Source organism: Rhinolophus ferrumequinum, chromosome 24 (genome assembly GCF_004115265.2).
Source record: "Rhinolophus ferrumequinum isolate MPI-CBG mRhiFer1 chromosome 24, mRhiFer1_v1.p, whole genome shotgun sequence".
NCBI lineage: Eukaryota > Metazoa > Chordata > Mammalia > Chiroptera > Rhinolophidae > Rhinolophus > Rhinolophus ferrumequinum.
In genome coordinates, this window is record NC_046307.1 from 20,351,962 (window position 1) to 20,377,463 (window position 25,502).

The window sequence follows — 25,502 nt, forward strand, 5'->3', positions numbered from 1 at the left end:
TTGGAGAAGTGGTCACCCTGGGTCCCAAAATCAGAAATCATGACCCAAAATCCTCTGCCCCTTCCTCTCCATCAAGATGCCTATTTGTAAGGATAAGGAGCACATACCATTAGCCTAGGACTGGCTACATAGTTTGTGGGGCTAAGTGTCCACTATTTCTAGAATTCTTGAACTTTTGCACCAAAGAGGCCCAAAATATAATCTATTTTAGTGGGTTCTGAACTGTATTTATGAGGGACCTGGTTGTCCTGTGAGATTCCTCAGAGGCTACCAAGGGTAGGGACACATAAAGGGAAGGTTGGGGAAGAGCTCTATCCAAGCAGCTCCACTTTTATTGGGGTTATGCATAAGATTACTTTGGATTTATTTTTAAAGGGAAGGCATGCTCCTAGAAAACCTCAGATTTAACTCAGCTAATATTTTGTGCTAAAGGTGGAGAAGCTAAGGCCCACAGATGAAGGAATTTGGCCAAATTTACACAATGAGTAATAGAACCACGTCTCACCTTTGCTCTCCTGGCTTTCAGACAAATGTTCTGTCCTCCAGGCTGGAGGTTGCCTCAGACAAGTGTAAGAGCTGTTATATAATGAGATGTGCTTCTAAAACCAGACAGTACCAAGCCACTATCAGGAAACTGCGCACTTCCAATTCCCTGGCTAGACATGACAATGATCTCTCCTACCAGCTAATGTAACACAGTGCCTGGCGTGATAAAAGCTTGGTATGACTCCCTGCTACACTGGGTAATGAGCTAGCTGATATTCATTCATTCACTATTTCATTCACATATTCACTGAGGGTCTATTATATGTCAGGGACTGTACTAATTACCAGGGATGTAACTGTGAAAAAGATGGATGTGTAAATAAGTTACTGATACTTTCTCATTCATTCACTCAAAAATGTGTATTGAGCACCTACTATAAGTCAACCACTGTGTTAGGTACTAGGGGCATTGCCCACAAAGGGCTCCCAGGCTAGTGGGAAAGAGGTAAACAAGAATCTATAACACAGAATAAGTGTCAAACAGAGGTGCATTTGGAAGTACACAGATACACCTCACGTGGCTTTGAGGACCCAGGGAAAGATCCCTGGAAACACTCAAGATGAAGCTGAGATTTGAGGGAGAGAGAGAGCACAGCCCAGTTACCTCATCTATAAAATAGGAATAATATTTTCCTCTCAGGGATGCTACTGTGGTCCAAAGAAAGACATTAGTTTTCTGTACCTGCAGGGGATACATTCCAAGTCCCCAGTGAATGTCTGAAACTGTGGATAGTACCAAACCCTACCTGTACTATGTTTTTTCCTACCTATGATAAAATCTAATTTATAAAATAAGCACAGTAAGAGATTAAAAATAGTAACTATTAATAAAACGAAACAATTATAATGTACGGTAATAAAAGTTATGTGAATGTGGTCTCTCTCTCTGATAACTGATCTGATATCCCAGACTGTTACCAAGTGACAAATGAGCAGGGAGCCTTGACAGCGTGGACACACTGGACAAAGGGCTGATTCACCTCCCAGGCAGGACTGGGCGGGATGGTGGGAAATGTCCTGACGTGACTCAGAAGAGCACGCAATTCAAAACTTACGAATTATTTACTTCTGGAATTTTTCATTTAATATTTTCGTACTGCAATTGACCTGAACTGAGACTGTGGAAAGTGAAACTGCATGTAAGTGGGGACTACTGATGCCTGTGTCCAGCCTGGCACGCGAGGATGGACGGCATTACATGTGACTTGGTGTCCCTATCTTCATACACACAGGAGCTGACCATGACTTTCTGTCGGTCTGCGGCTGAGGACCAATAAAGTCAGCAGCCCACAGAGGAAGAAATCTTTGTCTCCAGCCTCGTTAGCATTAGGGGCCAAGCAAGTAACCAGGCCCAGACACTGGCCTTGGAAAGGACCCTGCACTGCTGGCCACTTCACTTGGGAATTTTACCCTGTGGCTAAGACTGAACCAAATACAATTTTCCTCCTAAAGTGGTTTCCTCCCCCACCCCACCCCATTGTCCCCCCTACTCCTCCACCCCCCACCCTCCCCACCAAGTGATTTATGTCTCACGGAGGGCCTTTTCCCCTTCATAGCCCATCTGGCCTTCCTGCCTCAGCCTGCAGGGAGGGTGTAATCCTGTGTTTGCAGCTTTACAGATGGTTTCTATGGAAATTATGACAATATTACAGCTACTGTGGAGCCACGTCATTGCTGATTGAATGAGGAGACGGGACTTGAAAGGGGAAATTTGGAATTAACGATCAACAGCCTAAGTCCTTAGAGACAATGACTAGTTTTCGTAATGTTGTTCCTATCAACAGTGAAAACAATAACAAACTACTATTGTTCTTATATTAACAATACGAAGAAGGGTTATTTCTCAAGTCCTTTGTAGAGACTAAACAACTACAGGCCCCAAGCCAGTGCTCACTGGCAATATTCAGAATGAGGATCTCACTCACATGTGGAATTAAAAAACAAACAAACAAGCTCACAGATACAGAGAACACACTGGGGGTTGCCAGAGGTGGGGGTGGAAGGTGGGCTAAATGGGAGAAGGGAGTCAAAAGGTACAAACTTCCAATTATAAAATAATCAAATCCTGATATGTAATGTACAGCACAGAGACTATAGTTAACAACACCTTATTCCATATTTGAAAGTTGCTAAGAGAACGGGTCTTAAAAGTTGTCATCACAAGAAAATAAAACTCTATAACTGTGTTAGTACGGTGACAGATGCTTACTAGACTGAATGGTAGTGATCATTTTCCAATAGACATATATGTATCGAATCACTCTGAGACACACCTGAAACTCATATAATGTTGTAGGTCAATTATACCTCGATAACAAATAAAATAACATAACACAAAATCAAAAAAAAGTAAGGTAAAATTTTAGATACAGGTTAGAAAAACAAAGGGTATAATTGAAATAACTGAATCCTTCAAATTTCCGCCATGTCACACAAGACCAGGCTACACCTGAATATGATTGGGTGTCATTTGACAAGGGCTCTCTCAAATCATCACATGAACTGTGTAAGGAATGGGGAAACAGAAAGGCTCATTTAGGGGAAAGGAGTGGTCAGCATCACCTAATAGTTCCCAAATACTGAGACAGTAAAGAAAGGAACCACAGACCTGCACCTCCATTGAAGATTTCTCTCCAGCACTGTTCCTTACTTCTGCTATGGCCCACATTTTCTCCCATGAGAATTTAATCTCTCTTTTTTTTTTTTTTTTTTTTGTCAACTACGTTTTGAGGTTAACTTGAACAGAATTCTCTTCTTGGTAGGAGAAAATGTAATGCTTTTGTTTCATTTCAAAAGCAATGCTAGGTCTTTGTAGAAAATGTGGGAAATGTTGCCGAAGGAATAAAAGACAACCCAAGTTATCCATTATCCCACTGAGACAGGTTAGTTAGCATGTTGTTAGGCAGACAGGAAGGTCCCTGGTAAAATAAACAAAAGACAGCCCAATCCTAAAACTCCAGGTTCTGAAGTAAGTTATTCACTCCAAGACAAAATGTAACAGCACCTTGAGGTTAATAAATTATCTCATAAAATTCCTTTTGCCGGGCAAACAGAACAGATCTGTTGGTTGGAATGGGTTATTTTGCCAATCACTTCAGGATGGGCAAACAGAACAAACCTGATAGACGAATTCCGTTAAAAGACGCCAGCTCCCCTTCCCCAAACAGGCAAGGGAAGGTACAAAAGTAAGAGCTTTTGCCTCAGTCAGGGGGCATCCCATTCGGGAACCCCCTCCCACTCGGGAGCTGCATTTCTTTGCTTTTTAATAAACTATCTTCTTTTGCACCTCCTTGCCTCTCCTTGGTCCGTGTTTCCATTTTTCGGTTTCATGAGACACAATCCCGGCACTCACTGATTCACTCACACAGAAAAAATGTCCGACATCATCACTGCTCAGAAATATACCTCTGCTAAGATTTTGCTCAATTTCCATTTAGTTTTTACTGTGGCTGACAGCATGGGTTTAGGGATTTGCAAGCTGAGCTCGTGCACATTATTTAACCTCTCTAAGCCTATTTTCCCACCCAAAAATTGATAGCACCTTCTTTCAGAGGGCTGAGGGACTTAAGAAACCACAAACACTTTCTCATGCCATTATTCTTCTACAGCATCAGCTTTAATGTCTCTATAGTGTTGTTATACGAATATGCCATACATTATTTATAATATCCTATTACTGGATCACTTGTTCTGTATATTTACTCTCACAAAACATAGAGTTACTTCTTATCATCTCCAGCCTTTCCTTTTGTTTTCCTGTGTTATTCGGCAGAGAGGTTGAAGTCAACTAATTTACACCAAATATACTGAGTACATGTGACTGTCGGGGACACTGAGGACCAGCCGTCAGGAGTGGGTGGTGAGTGCCCTCACAGAGCTGAGCTAGTGGAGAGAGTAGAGGCGCACTAGGTGGGGAAACAGAGAATTTGGTTCTTAGCTCTACCCCCCAAACCCTTTTCTACTAACTGTGTAACTTGGGCACGTGACCTAATCTCTCTTCTCATTTGTAAAATAGGTATAATTATGGTTCCTCCTTCCAAGGGTTTTTGTGAACAGATTAAATAAATGTATAGTGCTTTAAATTTATTTTTTTTGGTGGGGGGATATTGGGGAACAGTGTGTTTTTCCAGGACCCATCGGCTCCAAGTCAAGTCAACGTTTTCAATCTAGTTGTGGAGGGCACAGCTCACTGGCCCACATGGGAATCGAACCAGCAACCTTGGTGTTATGAGCACTGCGCTCTAACCAACTGAGCCAACCGGCCACCCTTGTATAGTACTTTACAAAGTACCTTGACACAGCCTTATTCCCAACAGCCCCAAAATGGAAACAACCCGAATGTCCACCATGTAGTGAAAGGATAAACAAAATGTGATCCATCCATACAACAGAACAGTACCCAGCCACAAAAGAAGGAATAAAGTACTGATACATGCGACAATATGGAGGAAACTTGAAATATTATGCTAAGTGAAATAAGCCAAACAAACGAAAAAGGCCACATATTGTATGATCCCATTTATACGGACTGTCCCGAATAGGCAAATCCAAAGGGACAGAAAGCAGATTAGTGGTAGCTAGGGGCTAGAGAGAGTGGGTAATGGGGAGTTAGTGCTTAATAGATACGGTTTCCTTTTGGGGTGATGGAAAAGTTCTGGAGCAAGATAGTTAGGACGACACAACACTGTAAATGTATTTCATACCACTGAATTGTACTTTAAAGTGGTTAAAATTGTACATTTTATGTTATACATATTTTACCACAGTAAAAACAACACCAACAAAATACAACAGTGCCTGGCATATACTAAGCACTCAATGGTTTTTATTTTTCATCCTTACTCCCCTCGGAGGGTCGCGTTTTTCGTATTTATAAACGAAAGGGACAAAATAATCTTTGAAATTGCTTCTAACTCTGAGATTCTACACTCTAACTGGATGCACCTGCCTTGTTGTGGGGAAATTGTTTCGAATATCTGCCTTCTCCTCTGGCATGGCCAGGGCTCAGGGCATCCCTTCTGAGCACTCATTTTGAAGCTGCCATCACCTCTTCAAGTACCTGATAAATCTCTGATTTCTAGTGACTCTGAAGAGGCTCATGGTGGACTCTCAGTAAATATCTGTTGGACCCATGAATAGATGAAAAAAAAAAAGAATGCAAGAGTGAATGCCTAGTCATTGCCTCTCATTGCATGCCTCAAGCGGAGCCAACCCGTGCTGCATTCCTGAGTCCTAAGTCAGATTTTGTGCAGTGAGCACACACCTTCCAAAAGGTAATAAACACCTTCCCAAGTACACCGACTCCTTCCCCTGAAAATTCTTAATCATACTTTTATTAGACAAGCCATTCTTGCAGTTCCCAAAGCTCCACATTTTTATCTGTTGACATGTCGCAAGGGCAAGTGAGCCTAGCAGTCTCTCTGTTCACTTAATTAATACTCCAAGAGGACTTACTTCCTACACTTACCTCTCCTCTGTGCAGCTCCAAGCTGTTTGCTGCCTTCGCAGCTCTCCTTTCCTAGCACTCCTGCAAATCCTCATTTTAAACTTGATCTCCTTCTTCCTCATCACTCGGACTTCCTTTATTTCTTTCCCACTGTCATTTCCAGGTTACCCTCTTGAACCTCCCCCTTTCTTCTGTTTTTGTTTTTTGGGTTTTTTATTTTTATTTTTATAAGAGTTGATTTGAGCCAACCTGACGACAAATGCCAGGGAGCGAGTTCTCAAATGCTCCCCTGTGTTTGTTCTTTACAAAGCCTTGCCTCTACTTCATAGATCTGCATTCTCTAAACTATCGTGCATCGTTCTCTTCATTGTCAGATATGTATTTTTAATTCCTTCCCCCAATGTCTGACGTACTGAAGAAGGAAACAAGTGTTTCTTGTTATGTAGTTATCATATCTACTTTAAATGTCTGAATCTTTTCATATTGAAAAGTTGCTATTACTCACTCTGTCACTCTAATACACACACACATACACATTGTGCCCCTTTTCTTATATTCAAGACCAAGGGTTGGTAAACTATTGCCCTTGGGCCAAATCCAGCCCACAACTTGATTTTGTTAATAAAGTTTAATTGGCACATAGCCCCCCATTCATTTACATATCGTCTATGGATGCTTTTGTTATACAGAGCTTTGTAATTAGGACAGACACCTTATAGCCTGCAAAGCCTAAAATATTTACTTCCTAGACCTTTATAGAAAACATTTACAGGCTCCTGTTGTACACAATCAAGGGACATCTCATCCTTTTTTTTGCAAACCCTTAGTTGACTGCATGCATTGCCAAATATGGCCTTCATTTTCATATCACCCACACCCATTTGAAACTCCCTGCTCCCCACACCCTGTAATCTCATTAAAATATTCCCTAAACATACCACTGGCTGGCTTCCCAACTCTCCCTTGGTGGTGTGTAGGAGAAAACTGTATCTCTGGAAAGGTTTTCCTTCCCTATCTATTGTGCAAGATATCATCATTTATCAACTGTATTTTTTTTCCTTCTCACTCAGTATCCATTTATCACAACTTTCCATTGGTTTTATTTATTTCTAAGTGATAGGGTGTGGGAATATTAGCGGAAAAACAGCCCCTCCCTAGCCCACTTCCAAATAAATATAAGCATTGCATCTTTTCTCTTAGTATGTAGTCTAGCTCTTGAAAACAAACCAAACGGTCTGCCCTCAATAGAGACTGTTCAGAATGGGCAGTGTGCAGGCTCTGAGTCCCTGTAGACCTGTGTTTGAGCCCGGTTTCTGCCACCATCCTTTAAATCAGGCCAATCCGCCCCCCTCCTCTAGCAAGCCACAGCACCCAACAAAGATTATCATTCGGCACTTGGGACTTATGACAACTGTCCTAGTTCCTCTCCAATTCTTCCCTTTCTCTATCTCTTGGCCGCTTTCTAGGGCCTCATAGCTTCTCATGTTTTCTAATTTAGCTACTGTGTTCACCTTTTGGACTTGACCAAATTCTGCTCTCCTGTTTCAATTCCATGAGCCCCATCCTCTCACTCTCCAGAAAGTCGCACTGAAACAGGGCCTGGTTGGGACCCCCACAAAAGAGGCCTTGCCTCTGGCCTAGTACTTAACAATTGATCAACTCCCTCCCTGTGGTTTGAGCTTGGAATGTCCCCTGCCCCAGTTCCCTGCTTTAGATAATTACCCTGAAACTTATGCTTGCTTACTGCTCACAAGACCCCATGCTTACTGATCACAAACTCTATGGCCTAGCGTTCTTTCCAGGTTCCTGGGTTGATGAGCACGTTAGAGACACACATCGCCTGAGGGAAGACTCTATACAGACCCCTGGAACCATCACATAGTCTCTGGAGGAATGTCCAGATTTTCCCTTAAATATCCCAGGCTGGCTGAGAATGGTAAGGCAGTTTTTGGAGGTGTTAACCCTCTACCTTCTCAGACCACCGGTGCTCTGATAATAAGCGCTTATTCTATGACCCAACTCCTGTGTCGGTCGAAATTGGCTGAACGGTGCAGACAGCACCAGCCACGGACTTGTTTGGCCTCTGGTTTCACCCCTACTTAAAAAGTTGGCATTTTTATTTTGGATCATCCTCTTAGCCAAGCCAGTTCTAGGTGCTGGATCCCATTCAATACCCACACTTAGGTGCTACCACATGAAAGGAGAACAGCAAAGCGGTGTATGAAAAGCAATCAGACAGGCCTACAGTTAAATCCTGACTTTGCCCATTTCTAGTTGTATAATTATAGAAGTCAAGTAACCTCTCCAAGATTCAGTTTCTTTTGCAGACTATGTAGGTATTAATACATATTTTGTAGAGTTATTGCGAGAATTAGAGCTAGCAGTGCCTTGCATAAATTAGCATTCCATATGTGGACCTTCCATCAGAACACATATTGAACCTCCTATGTGTGTCCCCAAACCCAAGGAAAAGTAAAAGTTCAAGAGAGTAAGGTGAGAATTACGTTGGTAGAGAAAAGTTTTGTTCTTTTAGTGGATCTCCTTTCACAACTTGGACTTTCTTTCAATGTTTTTATCTCTCGCTAAGATTTAAAATCTTCTTCCTCCCATGTCTTTTACTTTGTCCCCACTTACCAGGCTCTGTGGCCCCTTAATCTCATTTGCTGTTGAGCAATGTGGTCCAGGCTGCACCCCTCTTTCTTACAGAATTTACACAAAAGGCTTCTCTGGCCTTCTACACCCTAGAGTCCTGCCTGTGAAGTTTCATATAGGAAGCAAGCATCCCATGCTCAGTGTTCTTGTAACATAAAAATGACCACACCACATGCGGACATTTCTAAGAATATTCCATCGTCAAATAATAATGAAATGAATGTGTACTAAGATTTAGCTAGAAGGAGGTTAATGACCTTCTTATTTACAATAGCAAAAGAAGAGAAAATAAAGTAAAATCAAAACTTTAAAAAAAAATGGAAATCTTCAATTAAAAGGAATTAGTAATTAAATATATGATACCTCACAATGGAGTCCTCTATGGCCATTGTAAAGCATGCTTTAGAAAATCTTTGATGCTCTGTAAAGATGCCAAAATAACTTAAGTTTAAAAAATGCAGTTTGGGGTTTCCGGTCCAGTATGTAAGGGGCTTAGAAGTTGCTGCTCCATCTTAACAACAAGTAAAAAGCTGTGCAAACTAACAAATCAACAACTCTTTTTAGATCCAGCAGAAAGGTGAGGTCACAGGGAAAACTGCTGCCCCCCAAATTGGAGAGACAGATGGGTAGATAACAAAGAATCACAACTTACCTGGTCAGAAACCCACAAGCAAACGCTTTCATGGGAACCAACCAGGATAGGAAAACCTGAACTGTAGTTGACAAATTGCTGGGAGCTCAGTGTGGACAATTCTGAGAGTTAAAACCTCCAGGGGAACCCAGTTATCAGAGGGCTCTCACAGTTTTGACTATTAACCTCCAAAAGCGCTACTCGATCCTCATGGTGAATAGCAGAGAAAAGTCTCCTCCTGCTTCTGGAAAGGGGAGAGAGAAAGGAACCATTTGAAATACACCAGAGCATTCAATTCTTCTTACCAAAACCTGCCTTTAGGAGAAACTACTTTACCAGAGCCTAACCGACCTGAGGGAGAGGGGGAAGTCCACACCAGTCAACTCTAGCCTTCCATGGAGGAGAAGGGAAATAGACAAGTACAGTTCCAGCCCCCTCCAGCCATCCTGTTCCACGTAAGGTGGGCAGGCACTGAGAAGTGTGGTGAAGTCCATGGTCCAGGGGGCACAAGCTCACCTAAAGACAAACTCCTAATCTCAGGACTACAGAATGCTGCTGGCCCTCCACACGTTACCGCTAAACTACTAAAGTTCTGTTTATTGGAGTTCATTTTATCCAGTGCATCATGTCCACCTTTAAACAAAAAAAGTACAAGGCATTCTAAAAGGCAAAAAACACAGTTTGAAGAAACTGAACAAACATCAGAACCAGAGTCAGATATGGCAGGAATGTTGGAATTATCAGACCAGGAATTTAGAAAAATTATGATTAATGTGCTTCAATGGAAAAAGTACACAACATGCAAGAATAGATAATGTAAGCAGAGATGGAAATTCTAACAAAAAATTAAAAAATGCTAGAAATAAAAAACACTGTATGAATAATGCCTTTGATGGGCTCTTTACTAAACTAGACATGACTGAGGGGAAAAAATCTCTCAATTTGAGGACATAACAATAGAAACTTCAAAACTGAGCAAAGAGAAAAAAAGGCTAAATAAAACAGAACAAAATAGTCAAGAACTATGGGAAAACTACAAAAGGTGTAACATACACATAATATGCGTATGAATGACAGAAGAAAAAAGAAAACAGAAGCATTGTTTAAAGCAATAATGACTGAGAATTTCCCCCAAATTAATGTCAGGCACCAAACCACCACAGATCGAAGAAGCTCAGAGAATACCAATCCCAAGAAAATATACCTAGGCGTATTATATTAAAATTTCAGAAAACTAAAAAGACAAAAATCTTAAAAGGAGCCAGGAAAAAAAGGACCCTTTATTTATAGAAAAGCAAAGATAAGAATTTCATCCAATTTCTCAGAAACCATATAAACAAGAAGAGAATGGAATGAAATATTTAATGTGCTTAGAGAAAAAAAACCACCTAGAATTCTGATGTTGGGAAATATCTTTCAAATATGATGGAGAAATAAACACTTTCATAGACCAAAAATGAAGGGAATTTGTTGGCAGTGGATCTGCCTCGCAAGAAATATTAAAAGAAGTTGTTCATAGGGAAGGAAAATGACAAAGTTCAGAAATTTGGATCTACATAAAGAAGGAAGAGCATTGAAGAAAGAATAAGGGAAGATAAAATAAAAACTTTTAGTTTTCTTATTCTTAATTGATCTAACATATAAGAGTTTATTCAAAATAATAATAGCAAAAATGTATCCAATTATGCATGTGTATATATGTACGCTTATGTATAACTGAGATGAATAGCAGCAATAGAAATTTTAAAATATTTTGAGCTAACCTGAAACTAATAAAAAAAAATCATGAGTTAAAAAATAAATATTTTGATCTAGAGGTAAAAATATATTAAAATTGGTGGGAGGCAATTAAAACGGTGCTTAGAAGGAAATTTATTTTTAAAAAGATGGAATGCTATATTGGAAAAAAATAAAACCCTAAAATCAATAGTGTAAACTTCCATCTTAGGAAATTAGAAAGAGAAGACGAATTAAACCCAAAGTCAGAAGAAGAAAAGAAAGAATAAACATTAGAACATAAATCAATGAAATTGAGAATAAGGAATCAATAAAGAAAATTAACAAAACCAGAAGCTGGTTCTTTGAAAATAATCAATAAGCTTCCAGCCACGGTAACTAAGAAGAAAAGAGAGCTGACACAAATTACTTATACCAGAAATAAAAGAGGGACATCACTACAGATCCCATGGATATTATAAGACTAATAGAGGAATATCATGAACAACTCTATGCCCACAAATAGCATAAGCTAGACAAAATGCATTAATTCCTTAAAAGACAAAACCTGCTAAAACTCACACAAGAAGAAATAGATAATCTGAATAGACCTATATCTATTAAATAAATATATACCTATTAAATAAACTTGACCTATATCTATTAAATAAATTTGATCAATAATTAATAAACTTTCAAAACAGCAGCAGGCCCAGATGAGTTCACTGGTGAACTCTACAAAACATTTAAGGAAGAAATTATATCTATTCTCTACAATCACTTCCAGAAGACAGAAACAAAGGGAATACTTCTCAACATATGCTATAAAGCCAGCATTATCCTAATACCCAAACCAGACAGACATTACAAGAAAAGGAAACTAGAGACCAATATCTCTCATAAGCAAAGATGCAAAAATTCTCAACAAATTAAAGCAAATCAAATTTAGTAATGTATAAAAAGAATTATACACCACAATCATGTGGGATTTATCCAAGGTATGCAAGACATACATTAGAAAATTAATGTAATCCATCACATCAACACACTAAAGAAGAGAAACAACATGATCATATCAATAGACACAGTAAGAGCGTTTGACAAAATCCAGCACCCATGCATGATAAAAATTCTCAGCAAACTAAAAATAGATGGGAACTTCCTCAACTTGATGAGGAACAGCTACCAAAAAAATCTACAGCTAACATCATACTGACACTACCCAACTTCAAGACTTAACTATAATGCTGCAGTAATCAAGACAATATAGTATTTGGGGAAAAATAGACAAATAGATGAATGGAACAGAATAGAAAGCCTAGAAATAGACCCACATAAATACAGTAAATTGATCTTTGACAAAGGAGCAAAGGCAATACAATGTAGCAAAGACAGTCTTTTTCAACAGATGGTGCAAGAGAACAACTGGAAAACCGCAGGCAACCAAATAATCTGGACACAGATCGTACACCCTTCACAAAAATTATCTCAAAATGGATCACAGACCTAAATGTAAAATGCAAAACTATGAAATTTCTAGAAGATAACATAGAAAACCTAGATGACCTTGGGTATGACATTGCCATACCCTTTGGGGAAAAGGCACAATCTATGAAAGAAATAATGAGTAAGCTGGACTTGATTGAAATTAAATACTACTGCTCTGCAAAAGATAATATCAAGAAAATGAGAAGACAAGCCACAGACTGAGAGAAAATATTGCAAGAGACACATCTGATAAAGGATTGTTACCCAACATATACAGAGAACACTTAAAACTCAAAAATAAGAAAATGAACAATCCAATTCAAAAATGGGCAAAGACCTAAACAGACACCTGACCAAAGAAAATACTATAAAGATGTCAAGTAAGTACATGAAAAGATGCTCCACATTGTATGTCATTAGGGAAATGCAAATTAAAGCAACAATGAGATACCACTATACATCTTAAGAATGACGAAAATCCAAAACAGTGAACACCACCAAAGGCTGGTGATGAAATGGAGCAACAGGAACTCTCACTCATTGCTGGTGGGAATGGTACAGCCACTTTGGAAGACAGTATGGAGATTTCTTACAAAACTAAACATACTCTTACCATATGATCGAGCAGTAACACTTCTTGGTATTTACTCAAATGAATCAAAAATTTATGTCCACATAAAAAGCAGTATGTGGGGGCTGACCTAGTGGCTCAGGTGGTTAGAGCTCCATGCTCCTAACTCCAAAGGCTGCCGGTTCGATTCCCAGGTGGGCCAGTGGGCAACCACAAGGTTGCCGGTTCAACTCCTCAAGTCCCCCAAGGGATGGTGGGCTGTGCCCTCTGCAACTTCAAAATGGCAACTGGACCTGGAGCTGAGCTGCGCCCTCCACAACTAAGACTGAAAGGACAACAACTTGACTTGGAAAAAAAAACGGCCTGGAAGTACACACTGTTCCCCAATAAAGTCCTGTTCCCCTTCTCCAATAAAATCTTAAAAAAAAAAAAAAAAAAAAAAAGCTGTATGTGGATGTTTATAGCAACTTTAGTCCTAATTGCCAAACTTGGAAGCAAATAAACTGTCCTTCAGTAGGTGAATGGACAAATAAACTGTAGTACATCTACACAATGGAATATTATTCAGCGCTAATAAGAAATGAACTATCAAGCCATGAAACCACATGGAGAAAGCTTACAGGTATATTACTGAGTGAAAGAAGGCAATTTAAAAAGGCTACGTATTATAAGACTGCAACTACATGACATTCTGGAAAAGGCCAAAGTATAGAGACACTAAAAAGATTAGTAGTTGCCAGGGGTAGCAGGGGTTAGTGAGGGGATGAATAGGAATAGCACAAAGGATTTTTAGGGAAGTGAAAATACTCTGTCTGATACTATAATGGTGGATACATGTTGTGATACAGTTTGTCAAAATCCACAGAATGTATTAATACTACAACACCAAGAGCGAACCCTAAGCAGACTATGGAGTTTGGGGGATTATGATGTGTCAAAGTATGTTCATCAATCGTAACAAATGTTCCACTCTGGTAGAGGTGTTGAAAATGAGGGAGGTTAAGCAGGTGTGGGGGCAGGAGAAATATGGAAAATCTCTGTACTTTCCATTCAATTTTGCTAGGAACCTAAAACTGCTCTCAAAAATAATTTATTATTATTTTTTTAAGTGGTAAAGAATAGTTTAAAAACAGATAATACTGCATGTTTCCACTTTTATTTTGGAATGAAAAATGCATGCGTCATACACAACACATGAAGAAAATACACTACTGTGTTAACGGCAGTTTTCTCTGGGAGCTTAAGTGGAAATGTAGTTTATGTTTTCCTAATTTTTTTTTCCTGTTTGGTTCATCTTTGTTTCTCCAGTACTAGTTTTTGATTGTGCACCTACATAGCAGGTGCTTAATAAAAAATTAATAAATGAGTAAAGAAAAAAATTTAGTGAGTGAAGGGAGATTTGGGGATTCCTCATTATATTTATGGTGAACCTTGTTCTCCACACCCACTGGACCATCCCCATGTATGTCTTTATAAAGAGAGTACGCAGAACACTAACCAGCATCTGGTCCATAGCCTCATCACAGCCTTCAACAGTTTTGAGCTTTCCTCTTAGACACTGGTCCATAAAAGGGCATATATCCCTGAAGAACTGAGACTGACAATGAACTCATTAATCATCATAATATTAGAACCAGTGACTATTATGGCTTTGGTCACATAGGTACTCACTCAACTATGTAGGCAATATGAGCTACTCGGGTACAAGAAAAAAACATCAGCATGTCTATCTGTATTTATGCTGATATCTTTTCTTTTTTAGTTTGTACTTTGTATTGTATAATGGTTACAAGATATGAATACATTATTTGCATATGTCATTTATATATATGCACATGTGTATACATGTACATATAGAAAGAGCATGATCAAAAAAATTGTGAGGTGCACAATCAAAAAAGTTTAAAGGTCATTACCATAGTGACCATCTGTTCCGGCCCCTTCATTATGGAAAGGAGGAAACTAAAGCTCAGAGAGAAGGGAGGTAACTTGCTCAAGTGATACAACTAGTGAAAGATGGGGTCTCCAAGCTGAGACTGCTAACGCTTTATGCAGTTATTTTGGTTTAGCTTTTCTTTTAAACTGTTTTTTCAATGCCATATGAGTCCAAGTCATGAGTACAGATAAATGTTGGTATTATATTTTCCTAAAAGTTTAATATTTAAAAAGTGCTCACACACCTAAATGGACTTTTTGCCTCCTCTCAAAAATGGAGGGTAGCTTCCAGTCACAGACTGCATTCTCCTCAGCCAAATTTCCTGTTCCTAGTAAGCTTTATCCACTATCTCACACAGAAACATTACTCGAAGGGATAATGCCCAATGGAAATAAATCGTAAGGAGAATCAGCTGTAGAAATCACTGACAAAAAAGCATCACAGACAGTCTCTGGCCGCCTTAAACATTACTTACAAGGGCCGTCAGCAAAACCCTGTCCCCGGGGACCATTACTTTGAGGGAACTCTGCCAATCGAAGCATTACTTGGAAGGCACATTTTTTATGTTCCTCAAATGCTCATTGTCAAAGTAAACCAAAGTTCTGAAAGATTTCAAACACTTCCAAGTTTGGGGAAGTAAATATACTCCCAGATTCCCTGAGGGCCAGGTAAGCAAAAGCCATTTTTTCCTAGCTTAAGTGCAAACTTTCATTTGTCAGAGCAGCCTGGTAAAATTAATTTACACTACAGAGTTTGGATTCTGATCACTACAGACGCCTTCGTAAACCTAGAATTCTACTTTCAGCTGTCTTCCCTTGTGCAGGGTAAGGAGGAGAACCTCAATGTCTCTGAATCATTTTGAAAACTTTTCACCCAGGACCAAGAAGGCAAATGACACACGATAAAAAGTTAAGGGTCACATCTCATTTGTTTCAAATTCTCTTCTTTAACACCTAGAACCCCCACTGACTTCACAAAGAAAACATCTTGCACAGTAGTGGCCCATGTGGGAAGCAGGGAACTAGAAATGAGCCACAGTTTCTGAAGGAGTTATCAATAGACCCATGTGATCAATGTCATTACTCTATTTTCACTGGATGACAGAGTCTTTGTGGTATCATTTGCTCTTGGCTAATCATATATCATTATTTTCCTCCTTTTAGTAATTTCACTGCCGGAAAAATTCCGGAAACCATCTTGAAAAATGGTGGAAAATATTTACTTTTCACTTAGAATTGCTTTTTTTATGTACTTTTTATCAAAAATTATAAACAAAAAGTTGTATGGGCCAACCACAGAGGATTTGGGCAATATGAATGTCAATCATGAGAAATATCTAACTATAAAACTTAACAAGGTGTTTACAGGTAGGTACAGAACCACAGTATAAATATCAAGTCATACATCAAACCTGGAATTTGGACTATAACTCAGAAACATTTTTATACTTCTATTCTGCCAAACACTTGTTATTTACTTACTTCATGATTTATTCATTAATTAACTAAACTCATTTTTTTCTGATGGTGAGAGTAATAAGTAGGTATGCTAGAGACAAAGTGTATTTTGAGTTTATCAAGACATTTTAAAAAAATTTCTTTTGACAACTTTGCATTCAGTTTGGAAGAATAGGGCTTTGCAGTTACTGTACGCAAAAACAAAGCAACTGATCTCCAAGATGGAGGAAGGTTTCTAGAGGTGTGGCAGGAAGATCTGTCCTTGCCCTGCATTATAGTAACATGTCAGGAGCAGACACAACTGAATTTAAATAAAGAAGCAGCCTCCCAGTCTATAAAGAGGATGGATTCTGGAATTATAGAAATCAGTTTGAATTCTGGCTCCCACTTACTATGCATGTAGTTTGGGGCTAACTCAGAGTCCCTGATTTTCAATTTCCTTATCTGTAAAAAATTTTCTGTAAGAAAAAAAAGAGGAAGAAAAAAAACTATACATATGTATATATATACATATATATGTATATATATGTATATAATTATACATATATATATAGTTTCTCTCTCTCTCTCTCTCTCTCTCTCTCTCTCTCTCTCTCTCTCTCTCTCTCTCTCTTCCTAGGCACAAAGAAAGTGATGGAAAAGAGGTACTACTTACTACCAAATCTGTAGATGGTCCAAAGCTAGGGGTAGGGATGCTGAATCACAGAATTAAGGTTCAAAATTATCATGGTATAATAGAAAAGTGAGCTAAGATGGTAATGAATATTATAGCGGGTAGAAAAATAAAATCCTATAGTTAAAGTATTTTTTTTTCCTTTTGGTTTTAAGTACAGTTGTACCAGCATAGAATGGAGAGTTTATGTGAAAAAGTTTCTGAAGGCTTGAACGACAAGGAACTTCCTATGGAGACAACAGCAAGATATGGACACTGAATTATAAGGTGTATTTTGTAGTACAGAAGCAAATGCTGTGTATAAACCAAGGAAATTTTCTAGCTTAATGCACATTGCCATGGCCATATCTTGTCTGGAGCACTGTGTTCAGTTCTGGACACTGTATTTTCAGAAGAATATTTACAAAATATAGTATATCCTGGAAATGGTGAGCAGCTCACATAAGAAAAGGATGAAGAAGCTAGCAATGATAAAGCTAAAAAATAGAATTTTAGGGAGAATGTGATAATTGCCCTCAAACATATATAGGGCAGTAAAAATCAAAGAGTAATAGTAATTAATATGTATTGAGTATTTATGTGCAAAGTAGTCACTGTTGTCACATTTTGCAGATGAGATAACTGAGGCACACAGGCCAAGTTGCATGGTTATAGTCACATAATTTGTCAGGGCTGAACCAGATTTCACCCCAGTAGTCCATCCCCAGATCTGGAAGAGCTATTAAAGTTATTTTCCAAATATATGTTGCTAATCTCTGCCTTACAGGATCACAGTAAGATTTCACTCTCCCAATTTTTCTGAAGTTGGACATGAACTGATGATTTGCTCTGACCAATGAAATGGGAGCCTAAGTCGTGTTCGTGACTTCACTGTGGGAGTCTAAGAGTCTGTCAGCAGTTTGCCACATGCTCTTCCCACTGTGGTCATGGAAATTCCATCAGTCAGGGACTCTGAGGGGCAGTGATTGAACAGAGCTGCCCTGCTGACCCATCGGTTGATTAAGGCATTGAAATTTGGGGACTGCTTGTTATTGTGGCATTACCCAGCCTTTTCTGACAGATACACTACTCTACATGCTTAAAATCATGAAAATATTTCAGAATAATGAAACGTATTTATTCTTATATTTCAAAAGGTCAGAACTATGAATAGTTTGTAGAAATTACACGTAGGCAAATTAATGCTTAATTTAGATTTTTTAAGTAAAGTCATCTTTACTATTCATGAGGTAGAGAGGTCCCTGAAAATGGCAGTATTTAAACAAAAGCCAAATGACCATTCCGCATCAAAATATATGGCTTAATTAAGGAGGTTTAATGTATCAAACATGTATAGAATACCTTCCATGTGCCAGGCACAAGGAGAAATCCAAACACCCAATCTCTATCCTCAAGGAAATAATCAGCAAGTACAGAAGTAGATAACCTATGCTGCCTCTTCTAACAGCGTGATTCAACTAAATTAGAGATAATAACATGGTCTGGATGAACCTGACAACAAGCCTGAACTTACAAATAACCATGTAGCTCCAGAAATCCTGCTGGTGCTTAGGTTGTATTATTATTTTTCAATTAGGAGCCAAAGTATAGGGTTTACAAAAGGAAGGAAAACGAGAGAATTGCTGGGTTTAAAGAAGGAACATTTTCCCTTTCTCTAGTTACCATTCTTAAATCTTGCAAACCAGGCATATTATCTGGCTTACATCAGGGTTGTTCCAGCAAAGCGAACAGCACTGACTCACAGTAATTTTTACTGACCTTTTCTATCCCTTCTTCCACCTCTTAAGAATCAGGAAGGGAACATTTCAACACTGATCAACTCAGCCCTGAAGGGAGGCAATAACCATCTTCAGTTTAGAAATCAGCCAAACCCTTTCCTAAAGATTTGAAGTTTTTCCTAAAAGGGTATTTGAGCAGGGCCTAGAGGAACTCCATATTTTAAAGATGAGGTGAAAATCACAAACTAAGTGATTCCAAGGGACACTGACCTTACTGCCCAATGGCGCTTTTAAACAGGACTCGGTTTTCCCTGGTAGTATCAATAGTTAAAGGTTTGTTTGGTTGGTTTTTTTTTAACTTCCCAAAATCAAACAGTGGGGAGAAATGTGTTGTCCTTTCCCTGGCTTTCAGCATTTTAATGGAAATACATCTAAAACTTGGGTAAGCTTTCACTGTAATTGCTCTGAGGCAGACATTTCCATTTCAGGTTATTATTCATAACTGTATTAGTGTAGAATAATACATGCGGCTGGATTTTGCAGCCAGTATCAATAGACAAGGGTGACATATCTGATTACTATTGTCCTCCAACTCAAAAGCATCAATTGAACTTTAAGTACTCCAGCCCTGCCCAGGCCCTGAGTTTTCTGAACTAGCATTCTGATTTTCTATAAAATAAACAAATAAATCAGGGCAAGCTGGATTTCAATGCCACACCTTCCGTTATTCAGTGTGACATGAGTTTCTCAACAATACAAAGACAAGCAATTGGCTTTGGCACATGTAAGAAAGCAGTGAACTTGCAGCTTGTGCTAGGTTAATGTGCACCCATAATACCAGGATATTCTTCCAGAGACAGCTGGAATCCTGTGGTACCCAGTGTTGTGTCAAGCTACGTAAACAAATACACACCTTAAAACACAGAGGTGAAATGTCAATCGAGGGCAGACGGGAGACATGGCGATAGTTTAGTCTAGCGGCTCCACACCCAAAAGTTTCAGGGACAGAGCTGATGTTTGAAAAGTGAGTGGGGAGACCGCCCATCCTGTACTTTCATCCGGGCATACGGAGATGACCCCATTTTCCCAGCACCAGTCTGTCCTCTGGCCTGGTGACTGGGGTGAAGGTTTCATCTAGGGTCAGAGAGAGGGCCAAGACAATTGTGTCCGGTTACTCAGAATTGAGAAGGGCTGGAAAATCACTGAGCTTCCTGGACTGGTCCGGCTGACACACCCACCCAGAACCAATGGCCCAAGGTTGCGGCAGAGAGGCAGGGGGATCCGCGCACAAAGATGCTGCATTTGGGGACACGCGTGAATCCTGATCCAGGCTAGGAGGTCACGGCACGCTCAGCGGAGGATGCCCTTTTGCTCCTAGTCCCCCAGCCCCTTGCCAAGTGAGCAAAAGAAAGTTGTGCCGGGCCATGGCGCCCCCGGCCGAGCGGAGAATGAGGGCAGATGGAGAAGAGACCCAGGCCCCCTTACCTTGTCCTTGGGACCAAGGTTCTGCAAAACCTCCTTGCCGGTGGCGCTGCGGATCTCGACCCCAGCGGGCGTGGGCGACGCGGGCGCGGGATCCCTGCTCTCCTCCCGGCCTTGGCCCCTGCGCGGGGGGTCCCCCTCCAGCCCCGGTCGGCTCGCTGAGCTGCGGCCGCTGCCCTGGCTGCTTCGGGGAGTCTTCGCGCCCCGCTGCCCCACGCTCAGGGCATCGAAATCCAGAGTCTTGCTCTCGAAGGCGCCCTCCACGTTGCAGAACATGCCCCCGTACTTCTGCCGCGGGACCTGGTCTGTGGTGCCCGGCCTGGCTAGGTACACCGGCAGATCGTCTTCGTGGGAGCTGTCCCAGCCTCTTCGGCCCGAGGCCATGGTTGGAGCGCGACAGCGGCCCGCGGGTTTTCTTCCCCAGAGGCGGAAAGGGCAGCTGCCGGCGGCGTGCGCGGAGCCACAGTGACTGGGGCGGGAGGAGGCGCCTGAGCCTTCGCGCCAGAGGCGGCAGTGCTGCTCCGGTTCCTGCCAGTCCCCAGCCAGCCAGCCAGCGCGGCGCAGGGGCCGGGGCAGGGCGCGCTCTGCTCGCCGGACCCCTCGCCTGGCCACCGGCCGTCCCTCCTCTCGCACAGCGACCCTAAGTTGGCCTCTCAGGCTTATGCGTCTTTGAAACCCCTAGAAAGCAGAAATCCCAACTTGACGCGCGCGCACACGCGAGCACAGACACACGCACACACACACACTTCCCGCTCTCCCGACAAGCCCCAGATTCACACTCCAGAACTTGCCTTACTCACACATGCAAACAAACCCTGCTTTACCCACACCAACTCTCCTCACCAACACAAGGCTCTCTGCCATGCTTATGCACTTAAACCTAGTTGGCTCAGGGGTGCTTTACAACCACACACAAACTCAGATTTATCAGATTTACAGTCCTGGATTTTGCTTATCCATAATCCCAGACTAGTCTCATCCTAATCTTAGAATTCTCACAATTGCTCCCAGTTCTAGAATCTGCCTCACAGACCTGCATCCTCAAATAAAGAAATTCTGAATTGGTTGAGAGAGATTGAGAGAGAGAGAGAGAGAGAGAGAGAGAGAGAGAGAGAGAGAGAGAGAGAGAGAGAGAGGGAGGGACCCTCTTCCTTCACTGACAATACAAAAGCCTATATTTGACTCCCATATCTACACTGAAACCATTTTTACCTCCTGTATAGCACCCTAGATTTTGCTTTGTACCCACCTTAATTTGCCTCACAATTACATGACAGATCACAGACATACATATAGGTCTAGATTTTGCCTTGCAATATACTCTTGACACCCTGTCCTCGTAGAACAAACCCCGGCCTAATACCTCACAAGCTGACTCAAACTCAGATTACCTCAGTCAGAGCCCCACACGTGGGCTCACATGTAAGCTCAGATTTACGTCAAAACGCACAACCAAAGGCTTTGCCTTCCCCATGACCTCACCTACACTCAAATTTTACTTAGGTATATGCACGCTCTTACATCCTCATCCTCCTGCCCACATCCACCACATATACTCTAACCTACACTTTGCCACATAAACAAGATCCACAAACTGCAGAGCTTGCATGGCACACACAGCCAAACTTGCTGTGTCCACATTAAACTAGGCCCCTTCTGGGGTGGCCGGATGGCTCAGTTGGTTAGAGCGCAAGCTCTCAACAACAGGGTTGCCCATTTGATTCCCACCTGGGCCAGTGAGCTGCATCCTCCACAACTAGATTGAAGACAACGAGCTGCCACTGAACTTCTGGAGGGGCGGCCAGATGGCTCAGCTGGTTAGAGCCGTGAGCTCTTAACAAGGTTGCTGGTTCAATCCCCGCATGGGATGGTGGGCTGCACCCCCTACAACTAAAGACTGGAAAGGGCGACTGGAGTTGGAGCTGAGCTGCACCCTCCACAATTAGATTGAAGGCCGATGACTTGGAGCTGATGGGCACTGGAGAAACACACTGTTCTCCAATAAAATTTATTAAAAAAAAAAAAAACTGGGCCCCTTCTCAGAAATACACTCATTCGTTCATTTATCCAATGGGTTGAGTGCCTTCTATGCTCTTCACAAGATCTTGAAGCAACAGTGTTAAACAAGGCAAATGGGGACCTGTCCTCACCCTGAGTGTAGTCTACAACCACTCATTTAGGTAGCAGTCATTCACTATTTTGCTCAACATACTAAACTTTATTTTCTGAACACCCCTACTATATCATAAGCTCCATAAAGGCAGAGATCTGATCTGTTTAGTTTACCTTTGAATATCTTGAGCCTAGAACATAATAAGTCATCAGTCCTTTTTGAATAATTGGATAGTGATGAAAATCACAACAACTGGGAACTTTTATGGAGCTGTTGCTATATGCCAAGCACTACTGTAATTGTTTTACATATATTGACTCATTTAATGCTCATAAGCATATGGCAGGCTTCTTTGTGCACACAGACACAGTCTTGGAAGGCATCTGTCCTGAATTTGATGACCTGAAACTCTGAACTCCAGTTTGGGAGGGTAGTTAGGATATTGGAAAATGGGATCTCTCTCCACGGCAGGCCTGCAACAGCCTTGAATGCTTGGTAGATGGAAATGGACCTGAACTTGAATCAAAGTTGACACAAATTATACTTAACCCCAGTGAGGAGAAAGGCACTTGCTAAACTACCCATTGCTATCAAAATTATTCATCATTTCTTAATTCAGGCAGCTGTTCCTTTTTCACAAACGTTGATTAGTGATGGATTTTCATGTGAGAAATCAGTTACATAGGCCATTCCCTCCCTCTTGTTCTTGTAGGTTATTTCCATCTTTTTCCCATTGCTGTCAACTTCTTCCCCACCCATTCATTTATTTGCAGACTTTTAGAGGGGGACACTTACTATGTGTCAAGCATTGTCGTGGGTTCCCTCCTCTGTGGAACACAATTCTAGTGGTGGGAACCAGACAATAAACAAGAAGGATCAGGTCAGATAGTCACATGAGCCATGAAGAAAACAAGATAGTCAACTTTTACATTGGCTGGTCAGGAAAACCTTTAAGTTCTCGCCCTGTGACTCTCTATAAACACCACTGGCACCAGCACTGTCAACAGGGACAATAAGGACATTAACTAACATTTACTAGCAATTTACTTTGTGCCAGGCTGTGCTAAGGACTTTCCATACAGTATCTTGATTAATCTTAATAATTACACTACAAGTCGGCTACTATTATTATTAATTAACTAGCAAGGAAGCTGGGGCTCTGAGTAAATACCCAAGTTATGACAGAATCATAACTGGAAGCAAGATATGTGCAAAGGGTCTAAGGTTTCCTTGGAGAGAGGTACATTTTGAACCCAGATCCACGCTTGTACATGCTCATGCGTGTGTGGGCGCATCGGCGTAGATCAGCCTCACGGTCATAGCTACATTGCTTTGCCTCTATGTCTACTGCAATGTATATGCTCAGTAGTTACATTTGTTCATGAAACATCATATTTAAAGTCAACAGCGGTATACACATACGAGTTTAATTAAGAAAGCAAAGCAGCCTTTAAAAGAAGACTGAAATGGGGATGGCTGATCTGACTTCAGTTCTGCAACTAGGTGGCCTTAGGTCAAATGTGTTACCTAACTTCTTGATGTCTTTCTGCTTCATGTTTGCCTCAACCACCTAACAGTTTTACCAAGCGTTTCATTCCTTGAGTATGACATTGTGCTAAAAATATTATACGCATTGCCTTAATTTTCATATCAACCCCATAAAATCAGTGTGATTGTTACTCTCATTTTACCGGTGGAGAAAACGACCCCTAAACAAGTGAAGTTCTTTGCCCAAAGTATCACAGCTGGACTTCAAACCCTCTACTAGCTAGTTGCAGAGGCTGAGCTCTTAAAAACCACCCCATGATAGAGTTCTGTTCTAAGGATCCAAAGAGATAATAAATGGAAAGACCAGAAGTAAGGCGTTCACAAATGAAATAATTCTAAGTGGCCTAGCTATTCTTGGGCAAAGGTTAACTTTAATTAAGAATATATATATATATATATATATATCTCCTAGCTATGCTCTCCTAATAAAAGCATTAGCCATATGAACACGTGGCGATTTTGTCATGTGTCTCCCTAGTAAGGCAGAGGATACATTACTTAGGACAGTTACAAACATAAGAGCAGTATTAGGTTTATGGCCACCTAAAGTCCGGCTTTGTGAAGGGGGTATCCAAAACAATGTGCAAGCTATTTCCATAACATGGGCAACAAAACAGAGCTTCCACTTTTCATGCACCAGACCAAATGTGCATTTCCTGTAACTCTGCAGTAAATGACTTGCCACTTTGCTTTGAAATGACTTGTGATGTGAGCCCATAGCATATACGACTTAGGGAAATGTATTCTGGAGGCGTCTTCTATCACCTATAGATCAGAGGAAGGCAGAGAATGCTAGACAGCAAGTAAGCAGTCCCGAAATGGCAGCGCAAAGAATATCTTTTATACAAAATGAAGTGCACTGCCTTCTTATAAGACAAAAATCTCCTCAATTTTTGGTACAATTTTAATACTCACTAAGACTGGGCCTCCAAGGAGAAAGCAGAGGAGTTATGCAGTTTACCTTGACTAAAGAGTGGATTCAAATATTTCTGATCAAAACCCACCCTCTGTCTTTTTCCTCCTTGAATTGCAGAATTAAAACCTACATTACCTGTTTCCTACTTTATGAGTACAGAGATTAGAAACTTCACTTTCCACCCTGCAGATGCCATCTATGAGGCAATCTTTGCAAAATATTCAGCTCTCTGCCTGATACAAAGTAAGCGCTCAATAAATATTAGTTCTCCATTTCCTCAGACTATATTTAGATGTATCATGAATATCACACTGAGTTTGCAATAATGAGCTTGATCATGTCCTGCAACTTTAGCCTTGCAGGGTTTTATGGAGCAATTTGACACTATCATAATGTTTGGTATATATGTTTAAAAATGACTGCTTATAGATGATGTGATATAGAATTGCACACCTGAAATCTATGTAATTTTAATAACAATTGTCACCCCAATAAATTTAAATAAAAAAAAAATTAGTTCAGGCTACCAATACAAAAAAAAAAAAAAAAATGACTGCTATTTTCCATGTACCTCTGCCACACCCTAAGAATTTTCCTGACAGGCCACTA

General features: G+C 40.6%; 1 protein-coding gene across 1 annotated transcript in view; it reads right to left on the minus strand.

The window, feature by feature from the left end:
• Positions 1–21,014, minus strand: part of DPYSL3 (dihydropyrimidinase like 3) — a 108,153-nt gene extending 87,139 nt beyond the window's left edge. The window contains exon 1 of the mRNA XM_033096164.1: positions 20,320–21,014. Coding sequence (XP_032952055.1) covers positions 20,320–20,700 — 381 coding nt within the window. The 5' untranslated portion in view covers positions 20,701–21,014. The remainder of the gene's footprint in view (positions 1–20,319) is intronic.
• Positions 21,015–25,502: the final 4,488 nt, after the last annotated feature.